Source organism: Borostomias antarcticus (genome assembly GCF_949987555.1).
Source record: "Borostomias antarcticus genome assembly, chromosome: 18".
NCBI classification, from domain to species: Eukaryota; Metazoa; Chordata; class Actinopteri; order Stomiiformes; family Stomiidae; genus Borostomias; species Borostomias antarcticus.
In genome coordinates this window covers 17,634,789-17,662,288 of record NC_140251.1, presented here as the reverse complement: position 1 = coordinate 17,662,288, position 27,500 = coordinate 17,634,789, and the positions used below count along the sequence as shown (strand labels likewise).

The 27,500-nt window shown below is 46.5% G+C and overlaps 1 protein-coding gene across 3 annotated transcripts in view; it reads right to left on the bottom strand.

Moving 5' to 3' along the window:
- Nucleotides 1-27,500, bottom strand: part of agbl1 (AGBL carboxypeptidase 1) — a 224,354-nt gene that overhangs the window by 99,955 nt on the left and 96,899 nt on the right. For all 3 annotated transcript variants that reach the window (XM_084453042.1, XM_084453041.1, XM_084453043.1), the window contains 4 exons: nucleotides 25,417-25,618; nucleotides 24,738-25,008; nucleotides 13,204-13,287; nucleotides 12,137-12,226 (listed from right to left, as the gene is read on the bottom strand). In XM_084453042.1, the coding sequence (XP_084309168.1) occupies nucleotides 12,137-12,226; nucleotides 13,204-13,287; nucleotides 24,738-25,008; nucleotides 25,417-25,618 (647 nt within the window). The remainder of the gene's footprint in view (nucleotides 1-12,136; nucleotides 12,227-13,203; nucleotides 13,288-24,737; nucleotides 25,009-25,416; nucleotides 25,619-27,500) is intronic.

Below are 27,500 nucleotides of genomic sequence, written 5' to 3'. Positions count from 1 at the left end.
TAGGGGAGAAGTAGAGGAGGTGGGGGGAGAGGGAGGATGGGAGAAGGAGAGGAGGTGGGGGAGAGGGAGGATGGGGAGGAGGGGAGAGGGAGTAGGGGAGAAGGAGAGGAGGTGGGGGGAGAGGGAGGATGGGGGGAGGGAAGAGGGAGTAGGGGAGAAGGAGAGGAGGTGGGGGGAGAGGGAGGATGGGAGAAGGAGAGGAGGTGGGGGGAGAGGCAGTAGGGGAGAAGGAGAGGAGGTGGGGGGAGAGGGAGGATGGGGAGGAGGGGAGAGGGAGTAGGGGAGAAGGAGAGGAGGTGGGGGGAGAGGGAGGATGGGGGGAGGGAAGAGGGAGTAGGGGAGAAGGAGAGGAGGTGGGGGGAGAGGGAGGATGGGAGAAGGAGAGGAGGTGGGGGGAGAGGCAGTAGGGGAGAAGGAGAGGAGGTGGGGGGAGAGGGAGGATGGGGGGAGGAGAGGAGGTGGGGGGAGAGGGAGGATGGGGAGGAGGGAACAGGGAGTAGGGGAGAAGGAGAGGAGGTGGAGGCAGAGGGAGGATAGGGGGAGGGAAGAGGGAGTAGGGGAGAAGGAGAGGAGGTGGGGGGAGAGGGAGGATGGGGAGGAGGAGAGGAGGTGGGGGGAGAGGGAGTAGGGGAGAAGGAGAGGAGGTGGGGGGAGAGGGAGGATGGGAGAAGGAGAGGAGGTGGGGGGAGAGGGAGGATGGGGAGGAGGGGAGAGGGAGGATGGGGAGGAGGGGAGAGGGAGGATGGGGAGGAGGGAAGAGGGAGTAGGGGAGAAGGAGAGGAGGTGGGGGGAGAGGGAGGATGGGAGAAGGAGAGGAGGTGGGGGAGAGGGAGGATGGGGAGGAGGGGAGAGGGAGGATGGGGAGGAGGGGAGAGGGAGGATGGGGAGGAGGGAAGAGGGAGTAGGGGAGAAGTAGAGGAGGTGGGGGGAGAGGGAGGATGGGAGAAGGAGAGGAGGTGGGGGGAGAGGGAGGATGGGGAGGAGGGGAGAGGGAGTAGGGGAGAAGGAGAGGAGGTGGGGGGAGAGGGAGGATGGGGAGGAGGGAGAGAAGGAGATAGTAGAAATGTGGTTTCTACAGTATAGGTGGCTAGGTGGCTTTGGTCAGTCGGTGCTGTAGCTAATCTGAAAAAGCATTTTGCAATTCATTGTGTGTGTGTGTGTGTGTGTGTGTGTGTGTGTGTGTGTGTGTGTGTTGATTAATCCCCTAGGGGAAATTGCACTGTTACACCAGTCACATTCAACGGACATCAAAAAAGTATGATAGGTGCAAGTATTAATATAATATACTGTAAAATACAATATACATGACATAGTATGTACTGTACAGAAATGTAAATGTACAGATGAACGGTACAATTGTACCAAGGAATGCAGTATACAAAGCAAATATAAAGATGAACTGCGCAGTCATAATACATAAATAATAAGTGTTTAACAAGGGGGTGGATTCCTAGGGATGCATAGGTTGTGTAAACAAATAAGCAGTTTAGATGGTGCGTGGGTGGCCATCTCTGTGCGTGCTTGTGTGTGTGTGTGTGTGCGTGCGTGTGTGTGTGGGTGTGTGTACAGTACGTTTGTGTGTGTGCATGAGAGAGAGAGAGAGAGAGAGAGATTACACAACACACAAAGTCTTTGTGAGTTCTATTCACCAGGGTTGCAAGCTCAGAGAGATGTTGTATTATTTAGAGAGGTCTCTTTTCTCCACAAGGGGTAAAAACTTTAATTTGATTTGACAGCAGTCAGCTTGTCTATTCTCTTTTTTGAAAAGAGAGGTGAGATGCGAGAGACGCTGTTTGATTTCCAATAGTGTCCTTGAGCCTGGAGTTCCTCTCTGGTGAATTAATATATTAGGAGAGGATGAGAGTGTTTGTATGTACTCTATCTGATGTGTGTGTGTGTGGTGTGTGTGTGTGTGTGTGTGTGTGTGTGTGTGTGTGTGTGTGTGTGTGTGTGTGTGTGTGTGTGTGTGTATGGGGGGTGGAAAGTGCCACTTATTTGCTAACTGAGCAGACACACGTGACGAACGTCCCCACGTGACCACGTGTGCTATTCACTAACGTAGCTAACCCAGCAAACGCTCGTCAGGGCCGGGGGTACTTGAGCACGTGTGCTATTCGCATACGTAGCTAACGTCGCTACGTGAGCACTTGTGCTACAGTAGGACCCCACTCATCCGAACCCAACGGGACCGCAGGTCGTTTGTATCTCTGAAATGTCCGGATGACTGGAACATATGTTAAAATGCACCAAATTCAATAAGGGGTATACTTGTTTCATATAGACTCATAATAGACCAATAAATACCCTTAATTACTTGTGAAAATGCATCAAAATTGCAATCAAATAGCCAACGAAACTCATATAGGCCGGTAGCCTATAATAAAATAACCGAATTTCCACTTGAGTGCGTGCTTTGATCAAATACAGTACTTTATTCTCAAATGAGGCTTACGCTGTATCGATAGGCTACTGTATTCGCAGAACAACATGGTATAGCCTAAAACAACCCAACATTAGAACAATTAGAGCAAATGGTAATCAATAAATAAATAAATGAAATGACAGACAAGTTGTCGCGTCTTAGGCTATTGTAGCCTAAAAGAAAGTCTCTAAAACAACAGATGTAGACTAACGTGGCCTAGGCTGTAGACTATTATTTAACAAATACAGTAGGTCTAGTAGGCTAATCTACATGCTTACAACACGTCTGTGTTCCTGAAGTCCATTAACTGGGAACGAAAAATGACTCGATGCTCCTCTGCTTCAGGTTGCTGACGCGCTTTCTGGCTACCAAGGAATGCAGCTCTCGCGCAGCAGACTCGTTTGCGTTTTGCGCTCGACATTAGAAGAAATGAAACGTGACAGTAGACTACAGCCTACAAGCAAAATGTAGGTCTACATACAGTTCTGTTTTTATTCACAGTAGGGTACAGTACTGTAATGAAAAGCCCACCAGTAACCAGATAGCTGGTGGGCTTTTCTACCGGTAGACCGGGAGGTTCGGATCTCTTCAGTTCGGATGAGTGGGTCCTACTGTATTCCCTAAAGTAGCTGAGTAAACACGTCGTCGCCGTCAGTTAACGTGGCTATCCCGACTTTACAAGTGAGACGGCGAGACCAGTAGTTCCTTTTTTGCTCGTTAATGCTTTGCATCCATGTAGGCTAACCTACATTTCTGTAGTTGCTGTTTAATAGTAGGCTACGTTCGTTTGTGGTCGGACGTGGCAAGTCGCAAGTGGCAAAATACCCACCTCCGACCTGTGTGCATTCGAGCTATAGCGAATGATATGATGATGATATGATATGATATTGACATCAGCCGGCAACTGGAGGCTGAGAAACATATCCGAATTTGCGACGATGAAGTGCGAGTTCAATTTGCCACCTCCCAGTTATAAACGAACGCACCATATACCCTGGCATGAGTGCGCTTTTTCATAACCATAGCAACCATTGCTTTATTGTACAAAGACTCAGTAAACTGTAAAAAGACAAGTTCAAGTTGGATTAGAGAGCTGTAGCTGATCGCGCCAAAAAGTATGTTTCCATACATAGCCTACCCATTCAGACCAGAGATTGAATCTTAAATGGTGGTGGTGTAGCCTACTTCATTGTAGGAATAATAAGTATGGCTACAACTACACACAGGCCACAAAATACAATAACAAAATACAGACAACAGCGGCCACTAATGATTTTCTTTTCATTTTGGTAGGCTATCAGGGCTTTTTCCAGGACTGTCAAATACGCCTATAGACAAAGGCTATCCGATTAATAAATGCACGGCACTAAACTTCTGGTAGGCTATATACAGTATGTATAACGTGTTAGGCCTAGCCTAAGCTTACTTTAGTGCACAGAAAACATTGCCTTTGCCCTTTAGGTCCCTTTATATCTGTAGCCTAATTAGGGGCCAAGCCCCGTAGGGGCGAAGACCCTATTGTAATTGGTAGTGTTATTAGGGGCCAAGCCCCGTAGGGGCGAAGACCCTATTGTAATTGGTAGTGTTATTATTATTATTATTCTTTTTCCGCCATGGGAGCCTATGCCAGGCCCTATAGCCGATTGGTAACTTTTTACGACACTTTGCAAGATGGTAGAGGCTTATGGCCCGAAGCCATGGAGCACGTCTCAAATTGATTGGCCAAAAGGGGGCGCTATAGCAGCCGACTGAAGTTGCGAACTTTGAACAGGCATATCTCAGGCCCTGTTTGACCTACAGACATGACACTTTGCACACATATGTCTCTCCTCATGATGAACAAATTTGCCTCAAGGACCCATAACTTCCGGTTATATAGATTTTCCGCCATCTTGAATTTTTTGAAAAACGCTTAAAATCTATCTCCTCCTAGAGACTTTGACCAATCTGCATGACATCCGGTACACACAATCTAGGGAACAATATCTAAAATTCCATCTCGGCAAAAGTTGAAAAAGTTAAATATAACAGCAACTATGAGCCAATGAAAATGGCATAGGGCGTGGCTTTTCACATAAAGTGGTATACTTTCTTAAGGGTTGTGCAGAACACCACGCCACTTGGTAGACATCTGTGCAGATATAACCTGAGGCGGCCACTGTATTATTGGCCCAGTTAAACCAAATGGGGGCGCTAGAGAGCTCATTTTCAGTTTAGGCCTAACCGCCATGCAGAGCTTTCCGAACCACAGTACAGTGGTACCAGTGTATGTCTCATGGTCACTGGAGAAAGAAGAGCCTGATTGGCCACAGGGTGGCGCTATAACAAGACAAAATACATAAAAGGGGATAAAATGCAAACTTTGAATGGTAATATGTCATGCCACGTTGGAGCTAGAGTCATGACGCTTTGGAGGCATATATGGCTCATCAGGTTGAACAAATTTGCCTCAAAGAGCCATAACTTCAGATTATGTTAATTTGCAACAATTTTGCAATTTTAGAAAAACACTTAAAATCTATCTCCTCCTAGAAAGTTTTGTCAATCTACATGAAGCACAGTAGGTAGAATCTAGCAATGAATATCTAAAGTTCCATCTCGGCATAATTTAGAAAACTTGATGAAAAGAGCCACTATGAGCAATTGAATATTGCAGAGGGTGTGGCTTTTCACAAAAAGGCATATTACTTCTGATGGAATAGATGGAACACCACAAAACTTTGTGTTCATATCAACAATGTCAGCCTGAGGCAAAGCCTCCATTACTGGCCAGATCAAACTGAATGGGGGCGCTAGAGAGCTCATTTCCTGTTAAGGCCTAACCGCTTGGATGGTATTTCCTAAAACAGATATAGTAGTACCAGAGCATATCTTGAGGTAACTCAAGAAATATGAAGCAGTTAGGCCAAAGGGTGGCGCTATAACAAGCCAAAATTCTTAAAAATGGCTTAAACGCAATTGATTGCTGTAGCGCCCCCCGTGGCTAAATGGGGTTCATAATGCTTGTATGGGTAGCGGATGGCATGCTCTACAACTAACTAATTGGGCACAACACTGTCAGATTACATTTTGATGTTTATATAAGCATTGTTGTGCAAAGGGACCCCCATTGCACTTTCATTGTATTTTCATTGCTAGAATTAAACCAATGTGCCGTCTCTTCTTATATGAAGAATGTGCTTGTTTAACTGAAATAATCAAGATCACTACAATTGAATGTATATGGACTCCACGTTAGTTTGACAGTTGTCATTCAGGTCAATTGGATGGAAATGTAGACCTTAAATTACATAGCCTACTTACACCAAATGTATGGGTAGGAGAGGGGCATTCTTCTGAAAACTGTGAGGTTAAGAGAGAAACAAGAATTGTGAGTGTTGTTCACAGATTGCTGAATTGTCAAGCTATCCTTGCAGTGATACTTGATGGTAAAGGTGGGTCTCCCAGGCAGATGGAAGGCCTGGACAATGACCAGGTGGGATGTTGACATGCAGAGAAATAGTCACATGCATAGCTCAAATGTGGCTATGGCAGATGTTAGCCATGTTTCTGTTACACAAATGCAATCAGCGTTCATAAAGAATTGATGTGTGTGTACATCTTTGAAGTCTGCTTTAAGACTGGATATTGTATAGAGCCATTGTAAATTAACTGGCTTTTGTAGGAGTCAGTGTGTGAGAGGCATTTAGTGTAAAATGTGACATATGTAGAGAGGTGATAGTTGGAGAAGGGTGCAAATGAGATTAAACTAGGGAATGTTATGACAGGTTTGATGGGAAGATTAGTTGTCCAAACATTAAGGAGTGCAGTATGTGTATTGTATGTGTCATGTGTGACAAACTGGATGGTAGAGTGGTAAAGAGTGTCACGTTTGGAAAGTGTACCTTTTGCACTCTATAGCTTACACACTTCAACCAGGGAGAGGGTTGTAGGCTTTAGCCTAAACACTTCATCCTTGGAGAGCGCAGTAGCCAACAGACTACATAGCCTACTTACACCAAGTGTAGGGGGGGCATTCTTCTGGAAACTGTGAGGTGTAGAGAGAAACAAAAGTTGTATGCTCTTCATAGATAGCTGAATTATCAAGAAATCCCCGCACTGAGACTTGATGGTAAAGGTGGGCCTTCCAGGCAGATGGAAGGCCTGGAGAATGATCATGTGGCATGTAGACATGCAGAGAAATAGGTCCTAAAACATATGTACCAAAATAGAATAAATGTAATGAGATTCTAAAAAGGACCTGACTCACTTGACGCTGTCAGATGAATTTAATGTGAATGCAGTTGTATAATGATGATGATGATGATGATCATGGTGATGATGATACTGTTGCATGAATTTGACCTGATTCACCTGGTCAGGCGACATAGATGCTCACATGCATAGCTCCACTGTAGCTATGGCGTATTTTCCTCGTTGGCTTTGATGCGTTAGTTGCCGTTAGTTGCGCTTGGCCCCGTTATTGCTGCTTGCAGCTATATTTATTATTATTATTATTATTCTTTTTCCGCCATGGGAGCCTATGCCAGGCCCTATAGCCGATTGGTAACTTTTTACGACACTTTGCAAGATGGTAGAGGCTTATGGCCCGAAGCCATGGAGCAAGTCTCAAATTGATTGGCCAAAAGGGGGCGCTATAGCAGCCGACTGAAGTTGCGAACTTTGAACAGGCATATCTCAGGCCCCGTTTGACCTACAGACATGACACTTTGCACACATATGTCTCTCCTCATGATGAACAAATTTGCCTCAAGGACCCATAACTTCCGGTTATATAGATTTTCCGCCATCTTGAATTTTTTGAAAAACGCTTAAAATCTATCTCCTCCTAGAGACTTTGACCAATCTGCATGAAATCCTTTACACACAATCTAGGGAACGATATCTAAAATGCCATCTTGGCAAAAGTTTAAAAAGTTACATTTAGCAGCAACTATGAGCCAATGAAAATGGCATAGGGCGTGGCTTTTCACATAAAGTGGTATACTTTCTTAAGGGTTGTGCAGAACACCACGCCACTTGGTAGACATCTGTGCAGATATAACCTGAGGCGGCCACTGCATTATTGGCCCAATTAAACCAAATGGGGGCGCTAGAGAGCTCATTTTTAGTTTAGGCCTAACCGCCATGCAGAGCTTTCCGAACCACGGTACAGTGGTACCAGGGTATGTCTCATGGTCACTGGAGAAAGAAGAGCCTGATTGGCCACAGGGTGGCGCTATAACAAGACAAAATACATAAAAGGGGATAAAATGCAAACTTTGAATGGTCATATGTCATGCCCCGTTGGAGCTAGAGTCATGAAGCTTTGGAGGCATATATGTCTCATCAGGTTGAACAAATTTGCCTCAAGGAGCCATAACTTCAGATTATGTTAATTTGCAACAATTTTGCATTTTTTGAAAAACACTTGAAATCTATCTTCTCCTAGGAAGTTTTGTCAATCTACATGAAGCACAGTAGATAGAATCTAGCAATGAATATCTAAAGTTCCATCTCGGCATAATTTAGAAAACTTGATGAGAATAGCCACTGTGAGCAATTGAATATTGCAGAGGGTGTGGCTTTTCACAAAAAGGCCTATAACTTCTGAAGAAATGCATGGAACACCACAAAACCTTGTGTTCATATCAACAATGTCAGCCCGAGGCAAAGCCTCCATTACTGGCCAGATTAAACTGAATGGGGGCGCTAGAGAGCTCATTTCCTGTTCAGGCCTAACCGCTTGGATGGTATTTCCGAAAACAGATATAGTAGTACCAGAGCATATCTTGAGGTAACTGAAGAAATATGAAGCAGTTAGGCCAAAGTGTGGCGCTATAACCAGCCAAAATTCTTAAAAGTGGCTTAAACGCAATTGATTGCTGTAGCGCCCCCCGTGACTAAATGGGGTTCATAATGCTTGTATGGGTAGCTGATGGCATGCTCTACAAATTACTAATTGGGCACAACACTGTCAGATTACATTTTGATGTTTATATAAGCATTGTTGTGCAAAGGGACCCCCATTGCACTTTCATTGTATTTTCATTGCTAGAATTAAACCAATGTGTCGTCTCTTCTTATATGAAGAATGTGCTTGTTTAACTGAAATAATCAAGATCACTACAATTGAATGCATATGGACTCCACGTTAGTTTGACAGTAGTCATTCAGGTCAATTGGATGGAAATGTAGACCTTAAATTACATAGCCTACTTACACCAAATGTATGGGTAGGAGAGGGGCATTCTTCTGAAAACTGTGAGGTTAAGAAAGAAACAAGAATTGTGAGTGTTGTTCACAGATTGCTGAATTGTCAAGCTATCCTTGCAGTGATACTTTATGGTAAAGGTGGGACTCCCAGGCAGATGTAAGGCCTGGACAATGACCAGGTGGGATGTTGACATGCAGAGAAATAGTCACATGCATAGCTCAAATGTGGCTATGGCAGATGTTAGCCATGTTTCTGTTACACAAATGCAATCAGCGTTCATAAAGAATTGATGTGTGTGTACATCTTTAAAGTCTGCTTTAAGACTGGATATTGTGTAGAGCCATTGTAAATGAACTGGCTTTTGTAGGAGTCAGTGTGTGAGAGGCATTTAGTGTAACATGTGACATAGGTAGAGAGGTGATAGTTGGAGAAGGGTCCAAATGAGATTAAACTAGGGAATGTTATGACAGGTTTGATGGGAAGGTTAGTTGTCCAAAGAGTAACGAGTGCAGTGGTGTGTATTGTATGTGGCATGGGTGACAAACTGGATGGTAGAGTGGTAAAGAGTATCAAGTGTGGATAGTGTACCTTTTGCAGTATATAGCTTACACACTTCAACCAGGGAGAGGGTTTTAGCCTTCAATCTAAACACTTCATCCTGGGAGAGGACAGTAGCCCACAGATTACATAGCCTACTTACACCAAGTGTAGGGGGGGCATTCTTCTGGAAACTGTGAGGTGTAGAGAGAAACAAAAGTTGTGAGTATTCTTCATAGGTAGCTGAATTATCAAGAAATCCCCGCACTGAGACTTGATGGTAAAGGTGGGCCTTCCAGGCAGCTGGAAGGCCTGGAGAACGATCATGTGGCATGTAGACATGCAGAGAAATAGGTTCTAAAACATATGTACCAAAATAGAATGAATGTAATGAGATTCTACAAAGGACCTGACTCTCACTTGACGCTGTCAGATGAATTGAATGTGAATGCAGTTGTATAATGATGATGATGATGATGATGATGATCATGGTGATGATGATACTGTTGCATGAATTTGACCTGATTCGCCTGGTCAGGCGACATAGATGCTCACATGCATAGGTCCAATGTAGCTATGGCGTGTTTTGCTCGTTGGCTTTGATGCGTTCATTGTGCTTGGCCCCGTTATTGCTGCTTGCAGCTATATTTGTTATTGTTGTTGTTATTATTTTACTATGTCGAATGATTTGCCTGTTTGTGTGCTGCGCGCACCATTGCATTCCTGCACCATCAGTTATTTAATGTATTTCGTTACATAAAAACGAATAATATAGGCCACAACTAGGCTACACACATAGGATATAGATAAAATGTAGTGTAAAACGAAATAATAATAAAAACAGCAGGTTATGACATAAGAGGCTGACAGAAAGCCTACTGGGCTATCAGGATCAAAAAACATTTATTTTGCCAAGGAGCCTACTTCACAATATACTACGAATTTTCTTTCGGCCCATGGTGCATAACACAGATGGAGACATATTAGACAGGATGCAGGGACAATGTAAATAAATATAACACCAGTGAGTTAGCTACTACCACAGCACTTGGCGTGGCTGGAGAACATAAGCTAAGCCAAATGACGGTGGCAATAATAATATAACATAATTTATCTTGTCAGCAACACACAGTAAGCACAATAGTAGGAATAATAACATATATTAACCAGGTTATCTGTTAGTAGCCTGCTATTATTTAGGCTCAATAATCTAACGTTAAGTTGTCATATCACTGATCTCACTGGACGGAGGCTGGCTAGCCATATCAGAGCTAACAAGACAACTAGCAGCTTAAGTAACCTAATGATGGTGACGGCGACGTTCCTCAATACCACTCGTGGACAAGTAGCGACGTCAGCTACGTTCGCAATACCACTCGTGGACAAGTAGCGACGTCAGCTACGTTCGCAATACCACTCGTGGTCAAGTAGCGACGTTCGTCAGGTTTGTCTTCTCAGTTAGCAAATCCACACGGGCCATAATTACGTGAGCAAACGTCAGCCACGCGAATGCCGCGACCCATGCACACATTGCTGACTTACTTCAGGCCGCCGCCGTCGCTAGGACAAAATGTCGTGAGTCACGTCAGTCCTCCTATCAAATACAATGGGAGTCGAATGGATTTCACTCACGTACGTGCGTACGTTTGTCAGCTCCGTATGCAGCTCAGTTCGCTCCGTGCGGTAAGAAATGGCACATTTCACCCCCCATATGTGTGTGTGTGTGTGTGTGTTTGTATGTGTGTGTGGCACGTGTGTGTGTGGTGTGTGTGTGTGTGCGTGTGTGTCTGTGTGTGTGTGCGTATGGGGTGTGATTAGTGCCAGCACACCATACTGAAACGCTTGACTTGCGCCTACTTAAGAAGACGCGATGACATCAAACGTCTAAACGCACGTGTATAATTTCCATTGACAAACAATGGAGAGACAGACGTCTCATAGCTGTAACGTACCTGTCACGCAGACGCAGTGCACATGTTGTTTACACGAATTGCGCATCGTGTGCGTGACGGCAACACTACAGGTTAGATGCGCCTCACATATGCGACACCAACACTACACATGACAGTTTGGTAAAATCATAGATGAACGTACGTACGTTCGCTTGTAATGTGTGCAGAAATTGCATAGCGACGTGTCAAACGTGCCAGTGCCTTGCTTGCGCAGCAGACGTGTTAGCGGCCGCACGTGTAAGGTCAGTTGCCTTTAAATCATAGCTGGTTCTAATCTCGTCCTTGCCAATTGGTAATGCATTCTCAATAAATGGAATTCGCACATGTTAAGCAACTTGTTTTTAATAAAGCCTAATATCTGAATGACTCTTTCTTCGCAATTTAAAACAAATGTTCAGATACACGTGTTTCTTGTCAATAGAGGGCGCTGCAGCACCGTCAGCACCAGTTCGAACAGCCACAACCTATTTGAAAATGTAGCGATAGTGGAGATAAAACGACACATATCTAGGAAAAGTTATGCAAGGAGGGTCCTGGAATTTGATTGAGTGCAAGTAAATATTCTTAATTTTTATTCAATATGGACAAATGAGCCCCACTCGCAGCTTCTAGTGCCCGCTGACTTAACACGAGCGTGCAAACGTTACATGCATGTGCTCAAAAATGGCACGGCAGTTTTGACACGTCACCCTCTGAGAATGCGAGCGACTCGTAACGCGTGCGTATATGCACGCCTATTAATCAGCTCGCCAAAGTACCTTTATACACGCAATGCAGGCGACGAAAGCACTGAGTGTTTGTTACGCTGGCACGAATCACACCCCATAGTGTGCGCGTGTGTGCGCGAGCGAGCGTGTATGTGTGTGTGTGTGCGTGGGTGTCTGTGTGGAGTGTCAGGCTTCAGCAGATTTTTGGCTCAGTAAGAGAACATAGAGCATAGAACATAGAACAGAAGAGAGCAGAGCAGAACCTTACCTGCGGACCTGGAGAACATAGAACAGAACTGAGCAGAGCAGAGCAGAACCTTACCTGCGGACCTGTATGGCTTTCCTCAGGTTCCCACTCTCAAACTTGGAGAAGAAACGCAAGGAGTCAGCAGAGCCAGCCGAGCACTGAGGGCTGAAGAGAGAGAGACCAAGGGAGGCAGAGAGAGAGAGAGGATGGGGGTCGGGGGGTCAGTAGAAGGCCTAGGATAGAGTTGGATTATTACCTCAACCCCAGCGACGGTGCATAATCATTGAAATATCCATATCTTGACATGGGAAGGTGACAGAGACAGGGCTTTGACTGGCATACGGCTCTCGATCTGACAAATGCAGCAATACCAAATATATCCTGCTCGCACGCACATGAGCCTAACAGAGCCAAGAAATGCATTTATGGGCAGAAATTCCCTTATGAAAAAAAAAATATTGCCATATACCATATATACCATACCATATATAGGAAACTAGTGGTTATATTTTCTAATATATTGCAATATAGGAAAAGTGTCAATTCCTTCTGTATTATTCAATATATTATGTATGTATCATATATATGAAAAGTGTCAATTCCGTATGTATTATTCAATATATTATGTACGTACCACATATAGTTATATCATATAGTTCTGTATACTGCATTTCCTCCATATATTTTACATACTATAATATATTGACAGTTAATATATATTTTCTTTGCATAAGGGTTTGTGCTCTCTGAGTAGCATTTCTAGTTTGAGATTGTAACAAGTGACAGTAAACATGTTGTCCCCCCCATGAATGAAGCAGTGGATCCAAGTGTAAACATTAGGAGTCATTTTGCACGTTCATTCTGCTGATAATACATCGATGCAAACTTCAACAGGAGTGCGCAAGAAAAATTCCCACAATGCTCTGCGAACTTCACAATGACGTCCAAAACTATACTGTTTTAATACATGTAGCTCCTCTCCGATTTCAACAATAACAATAACTCAATAGAAAAGCTGTGTGTGTGTGTGTGTGTGTGTGTGTGTGTGTGTGTGTGTGTGTGTGTGTGTGTGTGTGTGTGTGTGTGTGTGCCTGCATTTGCAAGTGTGAGTGTGTTCATCTGTAGCAGTCATTAGTCTGTACCTGGGGTCTTCCAGATCAAACACCTCCTGGTTGATGATGTCCTCGGGGTAGAGGAGACGCTGGATGTCCTCGAACACCTTCTTCCTGTCAGAACAGGAAGACACCTCAGGTGATATGAAGTAGGCTACAGCTTACAGGGATCTGAAGGCAGGAGAGGAATGTATACTTCTACCAAACCCCATAAACTAAACAGGAAGAGCTAGAAGCTTCTGGAGAGCTGAAGGCCTCTGCAGACCCAGGCCCAATCCCAAACAAGCCCCTACCCACTCCCACTCCACCACCGAGTGGCCCAATCCCAAACCAGCCCCTACCCACTCCCACTCCACCACCGAGTGGCCCAATCCTAAAACAGCCCCTACCCACTCCCACTTCACCACCGATTGGCCCAATCCCAAAACAGCCCCTACCCACTCCCACTCCACCACCGAGTGGCCCAATCCCAAACCAGCCCCTACCCACTCCCACTCCACCACCGAGTGTCCCTCCAAATGAAGTGTCAGCTGTGGAGGGAACTCTCAATCGAGGGGACAGGTATATAAATGGAAAGCCAAATGTGGGACGGACTCTCCACTCCACCGGAACAGGGCCGTCACCATGGGATGTTTAGGTGATTTATGGGGAAAATGTTGATGATTTACGATACAAATATAAATCACTATAATTACATACATACTTAATGAGAAATGGTCAAAAATCCAAACGCAGATATGTTTTTGCAAATGAACTCTTAATGAATACTATAACACTGTCCTGAGACAAATACATCAATCAATTAATAACTCACTCCCATGCCTCTTTGGCAGCATTCCTTCTTTTGTGAAGAGGCATTTGCATATCGCAGCCTAATCAGCTGCTCTGATTGGTCCATTTTCCCTGTCTATTGGTAAATATTGGAATATATTATGTAAATGTCACATAGACCTATTTAGATTTATTTTATGTTGGCTATGAATACAGGCTTTTTCAGAGTTTGCTACAAGTCAAGCGATCTAGCGCTAAAGTGATATTCTCCTATTTTTGGTTTTATCTTTTGACACCACATTCTGTGATTTAGTTTGAGGCTGTGAAATCAGTGTGAGGAAAACAAAAGTTTGAGTGCTGTAAAATAATCTAAAATAATTGACAGTGTAGGAAGACGGAACTTTATTTATATGCGGTTTCCTTCGGCATTGCTTTGGCACGTGCACTTCCTGCTTCGGCTGTCGGGAGCTTGCACCGATGCAGGCTCGCTATTTAAGGGGTTGTCAGCCCACTCGCACTCCAAGCGCACTCCGTGCTAATTGGTTTGGGACGGCCCTTAACATGGTGAGGCTCGGCGTGAACGCGCCAACGGAGGGGGAGAGGATAGGGCGAGGGCTTAGGGGGTGGTTTGAGCTCCAGTCTGAGTCTCTCTCCCTCTCTCCCTCTCTTTCTCTCTCTGAGGGGGCGGGTGAGTCAGCAGAGGCCGAGCTATTTCCTTTGTCTCTGAGTCATGCTCCTCTCTGTGTCACAGACTGCCCTTCCTGGGTTCCCTCCCTTTCTGGGTTCCCTCCCTTCCTGGGTTCCCGTCCTTCCTGGGTTCCCTCCCTTTCTGGGTTCCTGTCCTTCCTGGGTTCCCTCCCTTCCTGGGTTCCCTCCCTTTCTGGGTTCCCTCCCTTCCTGGATTCCCTCCCTTCCTGGGTTCCCGTCCTTCCTGGGTTCCCTCTCTTCCTGGGTTCCCTCCCTTCCTGGGTTCCCGTCCTTCCTGGGTTCCCTCTCTTCCTGGGTTCCCGTCCTTCCTGGGTTCCCTCTCTTCCTGGGTTCCCTCTCTTCCTGGGTTCCCGTCCTTCCTGGGTTCCCTCCCTTCCTGGGTTCCCGTCCTTCCTGGGTTCCCTCCCTTCCTGGGTTCCCACCCCTCCTGGGTTCCCACCCTTCCTGGGTTCCTGTCCTTCCTGGGTTCCCTCCCTTCCTGGGTTCCCTCCCTTCCTGGATTCCCTCCCTTCCTGGGTTCCCGTCCTTCCTGGGTTCCCTCTCTTCCTGGGTTCCCTCCCTTCCTGGGTTCCCGTCCTTCCTGGGTTCCCTCTCTTCCTGGGTTCCCGTCCTTCCTGGGTTCCCTCCCTTCCTGGGTTCCCGTCCTTCCTGGGTTCCCTCCCTTCCTGGGTTCCCACCCCTCCTGGGTTCCCACCCTTCCTGGGTTCCTGTCCTTCCTGGGTTCCCTCCCTTCCTGGGTTCCCTCCCTTCCTGGGTTCCCTCCCTTCCTGGGTTCCCTCCCTTCCTGGGTTCCTGTCCTTCCTGGGTTCCCTCCCTTTCTGGGTTCCCTCCCTTCCTGGGTTCCCGTCCTTCCTGGGTTCCCTCCCTTTCTGGGTTCCTGTCCTTCCTGGGTTCCCTCCCTTCCTGGGTTCCCTCCCTTTCTGGGTTCCCTCCCTTCCTGGATTCCCTCCCTTCCTGGGTTCCCGTCCTTCCTGGGTTCCCTCTCTTCCTGGGTTCCCTCCCTTCCTGGGTTCCCGTCCTTCCTGGGTTCCCTCCCTTCCTGGGTTCCCGTCCTTCCTGGGTTCCCTCCCTTCCTGGGTTCCCACCCCTCCTGGGTTCCCACCCTTCCTGGGTTCCTGTCCTTCCTGGGTTCCCTCCCTTCCTGGGTTCCCTCCCTTCCTGGGTTCCCTCCCTTCCTGGGTTCCTGTCCTTCCTGGGTTCCCGTCCTTCCTGGGTTCCCTCCCTTCCTGGGTTCCCTTCCTTCCTGGGTTCCCTCCCTTTCTGGGTTCCCTCCCTTCCTGGGTTCCTGTCCTTCCTGGGTTCCTGTCCTTCCTGGGTTCCTGTCCTTCCTGGGTTCCCTCCCTTCCTGGGTTCCCGTCCTTCCTGGGTTCCTGTCCTTCCTGGGTTCCTGTCCTTCCTGGGTTCCCTCCCTTCCTGGGTTCCCTCCCTTCCTGGGTTCCCTCCCTTTCTGGGTTCCTGTCCTTCCTGGGTTCCTGTCCTTCCTGGGTTCCCTCCCTTTCTGGGTTCCCTCCCTTCCTGGGTTCCCTCCCTTCCTGGGTTCCTGTCCTTCCTGGGTTCCTGTCCTTCCTGGGTTCCCTCCCTTTCTGGGTTCCCTCCCTTCCTGGGTTCCTGTCCTTCCTGGTTTCCCTCCCTTCCTGGGTTCCCTCCCTTCCTGGGTTCCCTCCCTTTCTGGGTTCCTGCCCTTCCTGGGTTCCCTCCCTTCCTGGGTTCCCTCCCTTCCTGGGTTCCCTTCCTGGGTTCCCTCCCTTTCTGGGTTCCTGCCCTTCCTGGGTTCCCTCCCTTCCTGGGTTCCCTCCCTTCCTGGGTTCCCTCCCTTCCTGGGTTCCCTCCCTTCCTGGGTTCCCTCCCTTCCTGGGTTCCCTCCCTTTCTGGGTTCCTGCCCTTCCTGGGTTCCCTCCCTTCCTGGGTTCCCTCCCTTTCTGGGTTCCCGCCCTTCCTGGGTTCCTTCCCTTCCTGGGTTCCCTCCCTTCCTGGGTTCCCTCCCTTGCTGGGTTCCCTCCCTTTCTGGGTTCCCGCCCTTCCTGGGTTCCCTCCCTTCCTGGGTTCCCTCCCTTTCTGGGTTCCCTCCCTTCCTGGGTTCCCTCCCTTCCTGGGTTCCCTCCCTTCCTGGGTTCCCTCCCTTCCTGGGTTCCCTCCCTTTCTGAGTTCCATCCCTTCCTGGGTTCCCTCCCTTCCTGCTTCCTTTTTTGAGTGCAGGATCACAGGGGAGGACCATCTGCTCAGCAAGCACAGAGCAGTCTTCAACCAACACACACACGCACACACACACACACACACACGCACGCACGCACGCACACGCACACACACACACACACACACACACACACACACACACGCAAACCATTCATCCCTATGAGCTCTGGGTCCTATCAGCTAAACAACAGTACAACAGAGGAGAGCAGAGCGGCCATAAGCTCCTACCCAGAACCCCACCAGAGGGGCAGAGAGAGGCTGGGAACTCCGTCAGTACTGGGGCTGGTGAGGAAATGAGCCAGAGCTCCCAGGAGCCTGGACTCAAACACACCAGAGGAGAACTGAGGACACAGTTCCAGCAGAACGGGGCTGGGGGTTGCTGGACTCATTCTGAAACAACTTAGACTCCTCAATCGTCAGCAATTTTAAACCAATCTCAATCCTCCCCCTTATAAGTAAAATTCGAGAAAAAAAAAAAGGTATTCAAACGGCTAAATAATTTCCTAGCTGCAAATTGTATCCTGGAAATGTTTAGTCGGTTCAGCAGGTTTTCGCCTGCATCCTAGCATAGAGAAGTCAAGGTCAAGGCTGTCAACAACCTCAGAATCAAAGGATCATAATATCCTTGTTAGAAGACTTATGCAATTGACCACTCGAGGAAGTGGGTTACAGGGGATTTTACCACAGCTACGGGGCGTTGTTCTTGTTCTTACAAAGACCAGAAATAGGGTTCGCATCACACCAGTTTTAAAATGACTGCACTGGTTACCTGTCAGTTTTAGAATTGATTTTAAGAATATTTTATAAGTCTATAAATCCATACATAATCAAGCACCTAAATACATATCAGACATGCTTTTAAAATATACACCTAGTAGGTCCTTCAGGTCCTCTGGCACTGAACTTTAAATGGTCCCTAGAGCCAGGACTAAGAGGCATGGGGAGGCAGTCTTGTTATTGAAGATAAGTCAGCCTTGTTATGATGCCCTGCCTTTGGAACACCCTGCCAGAGGACCTGAGAATGTCTGAGACCGTGGTAACTTAAAACACACATTTTACAATAATATTGCTTTTACCACACAGCTTTAGTTCTGTTAATATATTCTATTCTTAATTTGTATTCTCTGTTTTTATATATTTTTTATATTTTACATTATCTTTTAATTTTAAATAATTTTACTTTTATTGTTTCTTTTAAATCTGTTCTCATTGTTAACATTATTTATGTTTTAATTCATCTTTTTTTATGTAAAGCACCGTGCAACATTGATTTGTATGAATGGTGCTATATAAATACATGTAAAATGACACTGACATTGGACGGCCAGGCCGCTTGGTCATGTTTGGGCCTGGAGGGACCAGAACCACCGGTTGACAGACCAGGCTAGGGGGGACGAGAGGAGGCCTACTTTTGGTAAAATGATAAAACTACAAGAATCACAGTCATTTATACATGAAAGATTATTTCTATGTGAAAATTGCAATTTAAATGTCAAGCAGTTATATCCCTAGCGAGGACAGTCCAGTAACTACAGTAGCTCTTATGTAGACTTATCTCTCCGAAGCGGACACAGTGAGCTGTGAAATGACTCAAAATGCCGCGCCAATCTGGTCTTTTGCACCTTGAAATGTCCCCCGGCAAAACAAGTTTTTGACATCAGGAGCCCTCACTCAATTAGATCACTGAATGGTTGTTTAATATTAGGCCCGGACTTAAAAAGCACAGTGATGACGTCAGCCGAACAGTAAGCGAAATGACTTGAAAGAGGATTATTTAGATACACAGTACAAAGAAGGAACATCTAATGATGAGAAATCTCTCACTGAAGTCAGCTCTCATCAGTCATCAGAGTGGGGCTCTGAGTCACTCTTGAATATATCATCTTCTGAATTCATCTTCATAGGCTGCTCTCTAACACAAGGATGATGAATGAATAAGTCCCAAGCACGCAAATACAATATAGGCTTAATATATTCTCCTCACCATAATCAGGTTATCAGGATCACATTCAAGCAAACATCACATTAAAATCCTAGCATGATGTGATATTTGAAGCATAATAGCAGAATTAAGACCATGCCAGAGAGTTGAACTCTCAGCCCCAAAGCTTCCTCAACAACAAGCAGCTCAGCTTGGGTTTTTCTTTAGGATCAGGATGCCACTTCAATTATATGCTGCTGTTTCAAACACGAGAGCACTTGAATCTGACAAGAGAGCAACAGAACACTCAGTTATGATCGAGGTCACCTTTTCTCCACAAGCTTTGCATGTAAAACAATCTATATTCAACTGGAATGAGCTATTTGAAAATAGAGGGGACAGCAACAAATATTTTACTTTAAGCCCAGTGACCTCCTCTGTCTCTCGAGCAGTGTTGCCAACTCCTCTGTAAGGGAAGTAGCTGTTGGCTCTCCAAAAAGTGGCTAGAAGTAGCTAGATGACGTAATCAACTAATTTGCATAATATGCAATTCTGAAAGAGGCAAAATGAATAGGAAAAACAGCTCTTGCTCAGAGTGGTCACGGTGTCCACTGGCTGCTGCAGCTGGCTGGGACTACGGAGCTGCTATCTAGTCTTCCGTCTGAACACGAGGTGGCGACCAACCACAGACAAGGATAAAATATCAACAGCACAATAGAAGCCCTGGCTGGAACTTGCCAATGAATGCTTGCTAGCCAAGCTAAGCTAGCTAGCCAACAGGGGACAGTCTATCTCTACTTAACGTGCTTACCGGAGGCTATTCCATCGCAATAGGCCCAGTCATTTGGGCCTTTGCCGGTAAGTCTCATTTGCGTTCCCTGCTGAACCTGTGTGTTATCAAATGTACTCTCCGTTGTGGACTCCTGAGTGGAGTCCTCGCATGTAATCCTGCACTGTGCCATCCACCTGGCTATTATTACCATCTTTACCACAGGCTACTTTATCATCCATACTGTGCTAGCTGTCTAATCTCCTCACCACCGCGGCCTCCTTTGTGAGGCCCCGTGTGTAAATTTCGCCCTTTGTTAGAGCGAGCCCATCCTGCTATAGTACAGCCTGCCTGCTTCTTTTCCTGCTACTTTCTGTTACTCCTGTACTGGCAGTTGCTCCTCTCTCCGCAAGGACACCACATCCCGCTGCCCCAGACTGCTCTGGATGTATCCAGCGCAACCATTTAATTGTGGAGCTGGATGGTAGAATCTCCACCCTCCACTCTATACATCAGACTGAACAACTCTTGGACACACTGGTTCCTGACCCGGACGGCAGCTGCCCGCCTCTCAATGACCTACCGATGGCGGCAGAGCTGAAGCCCCTTGGTGGGGTTATGGGCCTTGGGGAGGTCAGCTGCCCTGAGCTTGGAGCACGGCCTACGCAGTCATGCTCCACCCCTAAGCCCCTAAATCCCTGGATTGTCGTCCAGCGCAACAACATGAAGCGAGGGAGGAACTCTTCCCATGTCGTCTCTTCACCCCCTATGCCTATTCTCCTGGAAAATAGCTATGGGGGTCTAAGGAATGAGGATCTCCACCTGGGCTCTCCTTGGCACAAGAGGACTGGAAGTGTGAGCTACCCCATCCCCCCATCGTCTTCAGATCCTGCCCTCTTCGGCGTCCAGGCTCCATTCTCTTCACTCCTCATCCTTCACGGTCCCCCACTGCCACGCTGCCCTCTGAGCGCCCCCCCCCCTGGCTTGGCCAGTCAGCCTGGTCCTCCACCTGGCCAGGATCAGTGTCAGGTGACCTCTCGCCAGGGCGGCCTCCAGTGCCCCCCGTGCACGTCAAGCCCCCTGCATCTGTGCTTATAGTAGGCTCTTTTATGGTGCGCCATGTTGTAGTTCTGAAGGATCAGACCTACTGCTTCCCAGGGGCTAAGGTCTCAGACATCAATGCTGTCATCACATCTCTCATTAATGATCATCCCCTGGTCTCGTCTGTCGTCATCCACGTTGGATCAAATGACATCAGGCTCCAACAGTCTGAGTGGCAGAAGGAGAACTTTAAGGCCCTGATTGCCTGCATCATCTCCGGTCCCTTCTCCTCCCCCCAATATACGACGCCAAATACAGCAAGATCCGACAGCTCCACGTCTTGCTGAAAGGCTACTGCTGCCAGCTGAGGGTTCCTTTTATCGACAAATTTGCTACCTTCTGGAACCGACGGGACCTCTTTGCTCGGGACGGCCTTCATCCCAGCAGATCAGACGCTTGTCTGCTGTCAGTGAGTCTGGACCTGACCCTGATGTCCTGCAAGGTCGGATGTGGGGTAAGTCTGATCCATTTTAATGACGGTTTACTCCATGAATATAGACCTCCTGCTCCTTCGGATCGGGCTACATAAGGGCTTTCTGATGGCTATTTACCTCTCCATGTGACAGCGAGTCCTCAGCACATACCCACTAGAATCACGGTTAGAATCCCTGTCCGCCTCTCAAATTGGGCTGACATATCTATTAGACCTAGGCCTCCGGTGAATCACACTGTGAGACACCTATGCCCCTTGACACAGGCCCCTGTCATTCCAGGCTCTGTCTCATCTGATTTAGAAGTCGCCCCGGCTTGTCTAAACAATCCAACTGCCTTTAAGGAAAGAAGAGGGCTTGGGCTGATTCATCTAAACATAAGAAGTCTCCTTCGGCAGCATACATTAGATCATCTGACAATGTTAGTTTCTCAGGCTGACACTGATGTCCTGGTATTGTCTGAGTCCTGGCTAAAAAAAATCGGATAGTGACTCTCTGTAGCTCTGCAGCAATATATTTTATATAGAATCGATAGAGTTGGCAGGGGTGGTGGGGTTGCTATTTATGTAAAATCTTGTCTGTAAAGTCTATAAAGGCTGTCTCTGTCATAAATGCCATTAACATTCCAAAGTGTTTTGAACTGGGGCCTAGTAGCTCATTGTGATTGGTGTCTACAGGCCTCCCAAGGCTGAGGTCAGTGCCATTAACAGAATCTTTCATATACTCTCTTTGTATTCAAATTGGGAGATAGTGATGGGTGAATTTGATCTGGACTGGCGGAGTGTTGCTTCTGGTTACCTGAAGGAAGTGAGTGGTAATCTGGGCCTTCTCAGTTGGTCACTGAGCAGACAATTATGCTAAATCTACTTTTATTGATTTAATCTTCAGATGTGAAGAATTTCTGCTTGTGGTGTTTTTGATTTAGGTACAGTATAAGTGACCATTGTACTATTAGTGGAGCAGATAAGTGACGTAATCTTTCAGTTGGTGATACAAGCATGAAAATTGGCATGAGCAGTCTCCATGGTTCACTTAACAAGAAAATGGTCCGAGCCAACTTTAATTTTCAAGATGGCGGCCATTTTCTAGATGGCCGCCACCTCAGTGGAACAATTAAGTGATGTAATTGTTTAGTTGGTGATACTGGCATGACAATTGGAATGAGTAGTCTTCATGGGTTCCTTGACAAGAATATTGTCCCATCCACTTGAAATTTAAAGATGGCGGCCATTTTTCAAGACTCCACCTGAGTACCACCTAAGTGGAGTAATTAAGTGATGTAATCATTCAGTTGTTGATAGAAGCATGAAAATGAGCATGAACAGTCTAAATAGGTCCCTTGACCATAAACTGTTCACAGCCAATTGATATTTAAAGATGGCGGCCATTTTCAAGATGGCCACCACATTTGTGGAGCAGTTAAGGGGGCATAAAAATAGTGTTGAGGCAGACATGTATTTTTCTACATGCCCAGCATGCAGTGAATGAAGGACACCAATCTGTGATGATCGATGCCAATGACACAGACATTGTAATCATAGCCACTTCTGTTATGTTCATGTTCTCATTAAGTGACTCAGGGAGACTGCTCATGCTAATTTTCATGCCTATATCCCCTACTAAACAATTACATCTCTTAATTGGTCCACTAAGGTGGCGGCCATCTTGAAAAATGGCTGCCATTTTGAAAATTCAAGTTGGCTCGGACCATTTTCTTGTTAAGTGACCCATGAAGACTGCTCATGCCAATTTTCATGCTTGTATCACCAACTGAACGATTCTGCCTAAAATCAGCTCTTAGCCACTCCACTATATGGCTTGCATTAGAATTACAAAGTTGGTGAAAACACAGTCACTTATTGTTTTGAGGAGAAATCTTAAATGCTTCAATGCTCAAGCCTTTTTGAATGACATTATTGACTATAATAGTTTATGTTCAGTTGAGTCTGATGATGTGCAAGTTGCCCTTGACTCTTTTGTAAAAACATTCAATCACTTTGTAGATATACACACTTCATCTAAAAAGACTAGGACTAAAGATAGAATTGCATCATGGTTTTCTAGTGATCTGTCTTCCTTGTTTAATGATAGGAATTGTACCTGGTCCCGTGCCAGACGCACAAGGGATACCCAAGACTGGCTTTCAAGTTTCATGTAAACAGTCTAGCCTCTAAGCTGGGCAGAAAATTGGCTTCCTGTACAGAAACCGTTCTAGCTTTCCCATGTTCAGCAGCAAGAGAATTGTTCAATCTGTCTTCTTACCAGTATTAGACTTGGGACACAATCTATAGACATGCTTCTGTGACTACCCTGAAACCCCTAGACTCTGTCTACCACTCCGCCCTAAGATTTATTATGGGTGATAGTTATGACACCCACCACTGTTCTTTATGATAAGGTAGGCTGGTCTCCTCTCTCTTTAAGGCGTAACTATCACTGGTATTTGTTTATTTTCAAAGCCATTATTGGTAAACTTCCACCATACATCTTGTCTCTGTTGGACTGGAGCGTTGGTACCTACCAGACCTGATCAAACAATAGGCTTGTTTTTAGGGTTCCTCGAGTGCATTCTGAACTTGGTGGAGCTGCTTTTTTCCATGATGCTCCTTATACATGTACTACTTTACAACAGACTCTAAAGCTTGAGTTACTTCCTTCAGTCGCAGAGTTTAAATCCATGGCTCTTGACATTTGTACTTCGACCTGTAGCTGTTTTTTATTATAATTTTTATTGTATATTGTATTTGTTGTTATTTGTGTATTTGTGTGACTAGACAACACTGTAAAAGAGGGAAATCTCACTGCTTTTCGAGTATAAATAAAGGTTTGAATGAATGAATGAACTAATACTCAATGCTGACACATCTGTCTCCAAATTGACTCTGACAATCATTTCTATAAGCCAATTCCCAATATCCAATCTCCAAAAGGCATATCATTGCAGCATTGACAAGATGCTATCTCGGCCTAGACATCTGGCACAAAAGAAGTGGAGCACTTCACAGAAAGAGAGAGAGCGGTGGGGGGGGAACAGACGGACAGAAATAGAGAATGAAATACCTTTATATAAATACCTGTACTGTATACACATATTTCTGTGTGTGTATATATATATACAGATACATGTATATACAGGTATATATATTTATATATAAATATTTATTGAGAGAGAGAGATGGAGAGAGATAGAGAGAGCATTGATACAGAATTTGACCCCCCCCCCCCCCCAACATGCTCCATAAACTCTTGCTTAAATTTATTTATGCAAATGATATGACGTGATGGTTGAGAACCATGCTAACACAGAGCCCCCAAGTCAAGTCACGGCAGCAGGATAAATATATCATAACACACTACCCCCCCCCCCCCCCCCATACTTAGTGAAGACCCACTGAGCTAGATATTTCATGCTATCCTCACTTGTCTTCCACAATGTATACTTCACAGTATTTTACCCATCCCTGCAGCAAGTGTATGCACTTATATTGTCTTTTATGCGTTCCAGCGGGAATCACAATGTTTGGATTGCTCTGTACCTGATCTACCAACTATGTTTCAATGAGCCCCACATCCCACAGAGTAAAAGCGGAATTCACACATCTTAGTACACCGTTATCATATCTGGGTCGGTTACATAGATATAGTTGAAGGTATTTGAGTGTTGACTCACCGCTGCACTTTTGGCCTGCGTCCAGCCATCGGCTCTGGTCCTCGGGGAGGGCGATGGCCCCAAAAGTCCGGGAAGCCCAGGATGGAGAAGCCGGGGATGGACTTGGTGAGGGCGGCGGCGGCGGTGTAGAGCCGGGGGTCGTGGCGAGGCACACAGGCGGCGTGTTTCTCCAGCAGGCGCTCCACCATGCTGCCCTGCTGCCCCGCCTGCACCCGGGGCCCGCTCAATAAGTGGCTGTGGAAGTCCTTGACCTCTAGGGGGCGCTGTTGTTCTGTGGCAGGGATGGCAGGGCAGGGGTAAACTTAACTCAGTGTCATTCATTGTTTCAGCTGTATCTGTCCATAAGACCACTATCTATCCATGTAAGACCACTATCTATCCATGTAAGACCACTATATCCATGTAAGACCACTATCTATCCATGTAAGACCACTATCTATCCATGTAAGACCACTATATCCATGTAAGACCAATACAGAGTGTGCCTTTGTTAGGGTTTATGTTTTTATTTAACATTTAACTTCATGAAAGCCCATTCTTGTGCTATGGTCCACTCAAATAAACATGTCTATATCATGTCTCAAACCTTTACGTTTTGATAATACTGTATTTTCATGCTTTGGTTCTCATTTCCAATGATGTCCTGTCTAGACTGAGTTGAAATTGATTTAGTCCTGACCCTGGTCTGGAGAGGTTCCCCCCTCCTGCCCTGGGCTGTTCCTGTCATCTGTGGTCGAGGCTTGATGTTCCACAGGAGAACCAGATGGAGAACCTGAAAGGCCGGGCGAGGAACCTCTGTCGCTCCTGTCTCTGTGGCCGAGGTTCTTGAGCAGGACCTCCTCGTCTGAGCTCTCCTCTGCCTCCGAAGCAGAATCCAACTCCTGAGAGACAGGGAGCAGGAGAAGAGGAATATCGGGAAGAGGGAGAATCACAGCCTGGAATCTCTATCCTGATCAACCCATGTTTCGTCGCTCTGATTGGTTATAGGTCTATGCAGTTGTGCCCAGAGGCATTTTGGTCTGTGCCCGTTGATAATGCCCCTTGGAAATAAAAAATTCACTGAGTTTCCAGATTAGCATTTGTGAATTGAATCTGGCAATGCCAGGCTAAGAATATCAGGAGGTGAGAAGGAATATTAGGAAAAGAAGACGAATATCACAAAGAGAAGAGGAATATCAGGAGGAGGGGAGGAATATCAGGAGGTGGGGAGGAATATCAGGAGGTGGGGAGGAATATCAGGAGGTGGGGAGGAATATCAGGAGGTGGGGAGGAATATCAGGAGGTGGGGGAGGAATATCAGGAGGAGGGGAGGAATATTAGGAGGAGGGGAGGAATATCAGGAGGTGGGGAGGAATATCAGGAGGTGGGGGAGGAATATCAGGAGGTGGGGGAGGAATATCAGGAGGTGGGGAGGAATATCAGGAGGTGGGGGAGGAATATCAGGAGGTGGGGGAGAAATATCAGGAGGAGGGGAGGAATATCAGGAGGAGGGGAGGAATATCAGGAGGTGGGGGAGGAATATCAGGAGGTGGGGGAGGAATATCAGGAGGTGGGGGAGGAATATCAGGAGGTGAGGGAGGAATATCAGGGAGAGAAGAGGAATATCAGGAGGTGGGGAGGAATATCAGGGAGAGAAGAGGAATATCAGGAGGAGGGGAGGAATATCAGGAGGTGGGGGAGGAATATCAGGAGGTGGGGGAGGAATATCAGGAGGTGGGGGAGGAATATCAGGAGGAGGGGAGGAATATTAGGAGGAGGGGAGGAATATCAGGAGGTGGGGAGGAATATCAGGAGGTGGGGGAGGAATATCAGGAGGTGGGGGAGGAATATCAGGAGGTGGGGAGGAATATCAGGAGGTGGGGGAGGAATATCAGGAGGTGGGGGAGAAATATCAGGAGGAGGGGAGGAATATCAGGAGGAGGGGAGGAATATCAGGAGGTGGGGGAGGAATATCAGGAGGTGGGGGAGGAATATCAGGAGGTGGGGGAGGAATATCAGGAGGTGAGGGAGGAATATCAGGGAGAGAAGAGGAATATCAGGAGGTGGGGAGGAATATCAGGGAGAGAAGAGGAATATCAGGGAGAGAAGATGAATATCAGTAACCTTGTGAGATCATCCTGATCCTGAAGGTTGAAGTTAGTGTGTGATAGGCAGTGATAGATAGATGGTTCATCCAATCACCTGCCCAAACAGTTTCCAATGGAGAATTCACAGATGGTTGTGTGAAGAAAACCATCTGGTGCATCAGGTTAGAATATCATGAGCTGAGGGGCGATATCAGGAAGAGAAGAGGAATATCATGAGGTGAGGGGGAATATCAGGAAGAGAAGAGGAATATCATGAGGTGAGGGGGAATATCAGGAAGAGAAGAGGAATATCATGAGGTGAGGGGGAATATCAGGAAGAGAAGAGGAATATCATGAGGTGAGGGGGAATATCAGGAAGAGAAGAGGAATATCATGAGGTGGGGGAGGAATATCAGGAGGTGGGGAGGAATATCAGGAGGTGGGGGAGGAATATCAGGAGGTGGGGGAGAAATATCAGGAGGAGGGGAGGAATATCAGGAGGAGGGGAGGAATATCAGGAGGTGGGGGAGGAATATCAGGAGGTGGGGGAGGAATATCAGGAGGTGGGGGAGGAATATCAGGAGGTGAGGGAGGAATATCAGGGAGAGAAGAGGAATATCAGGAGGTGGGGAGGAATATCAGGGAGAGAAGAGGAATATCAGGGAGAGAAGATGAATATCAGTAACCTTGTGAGATC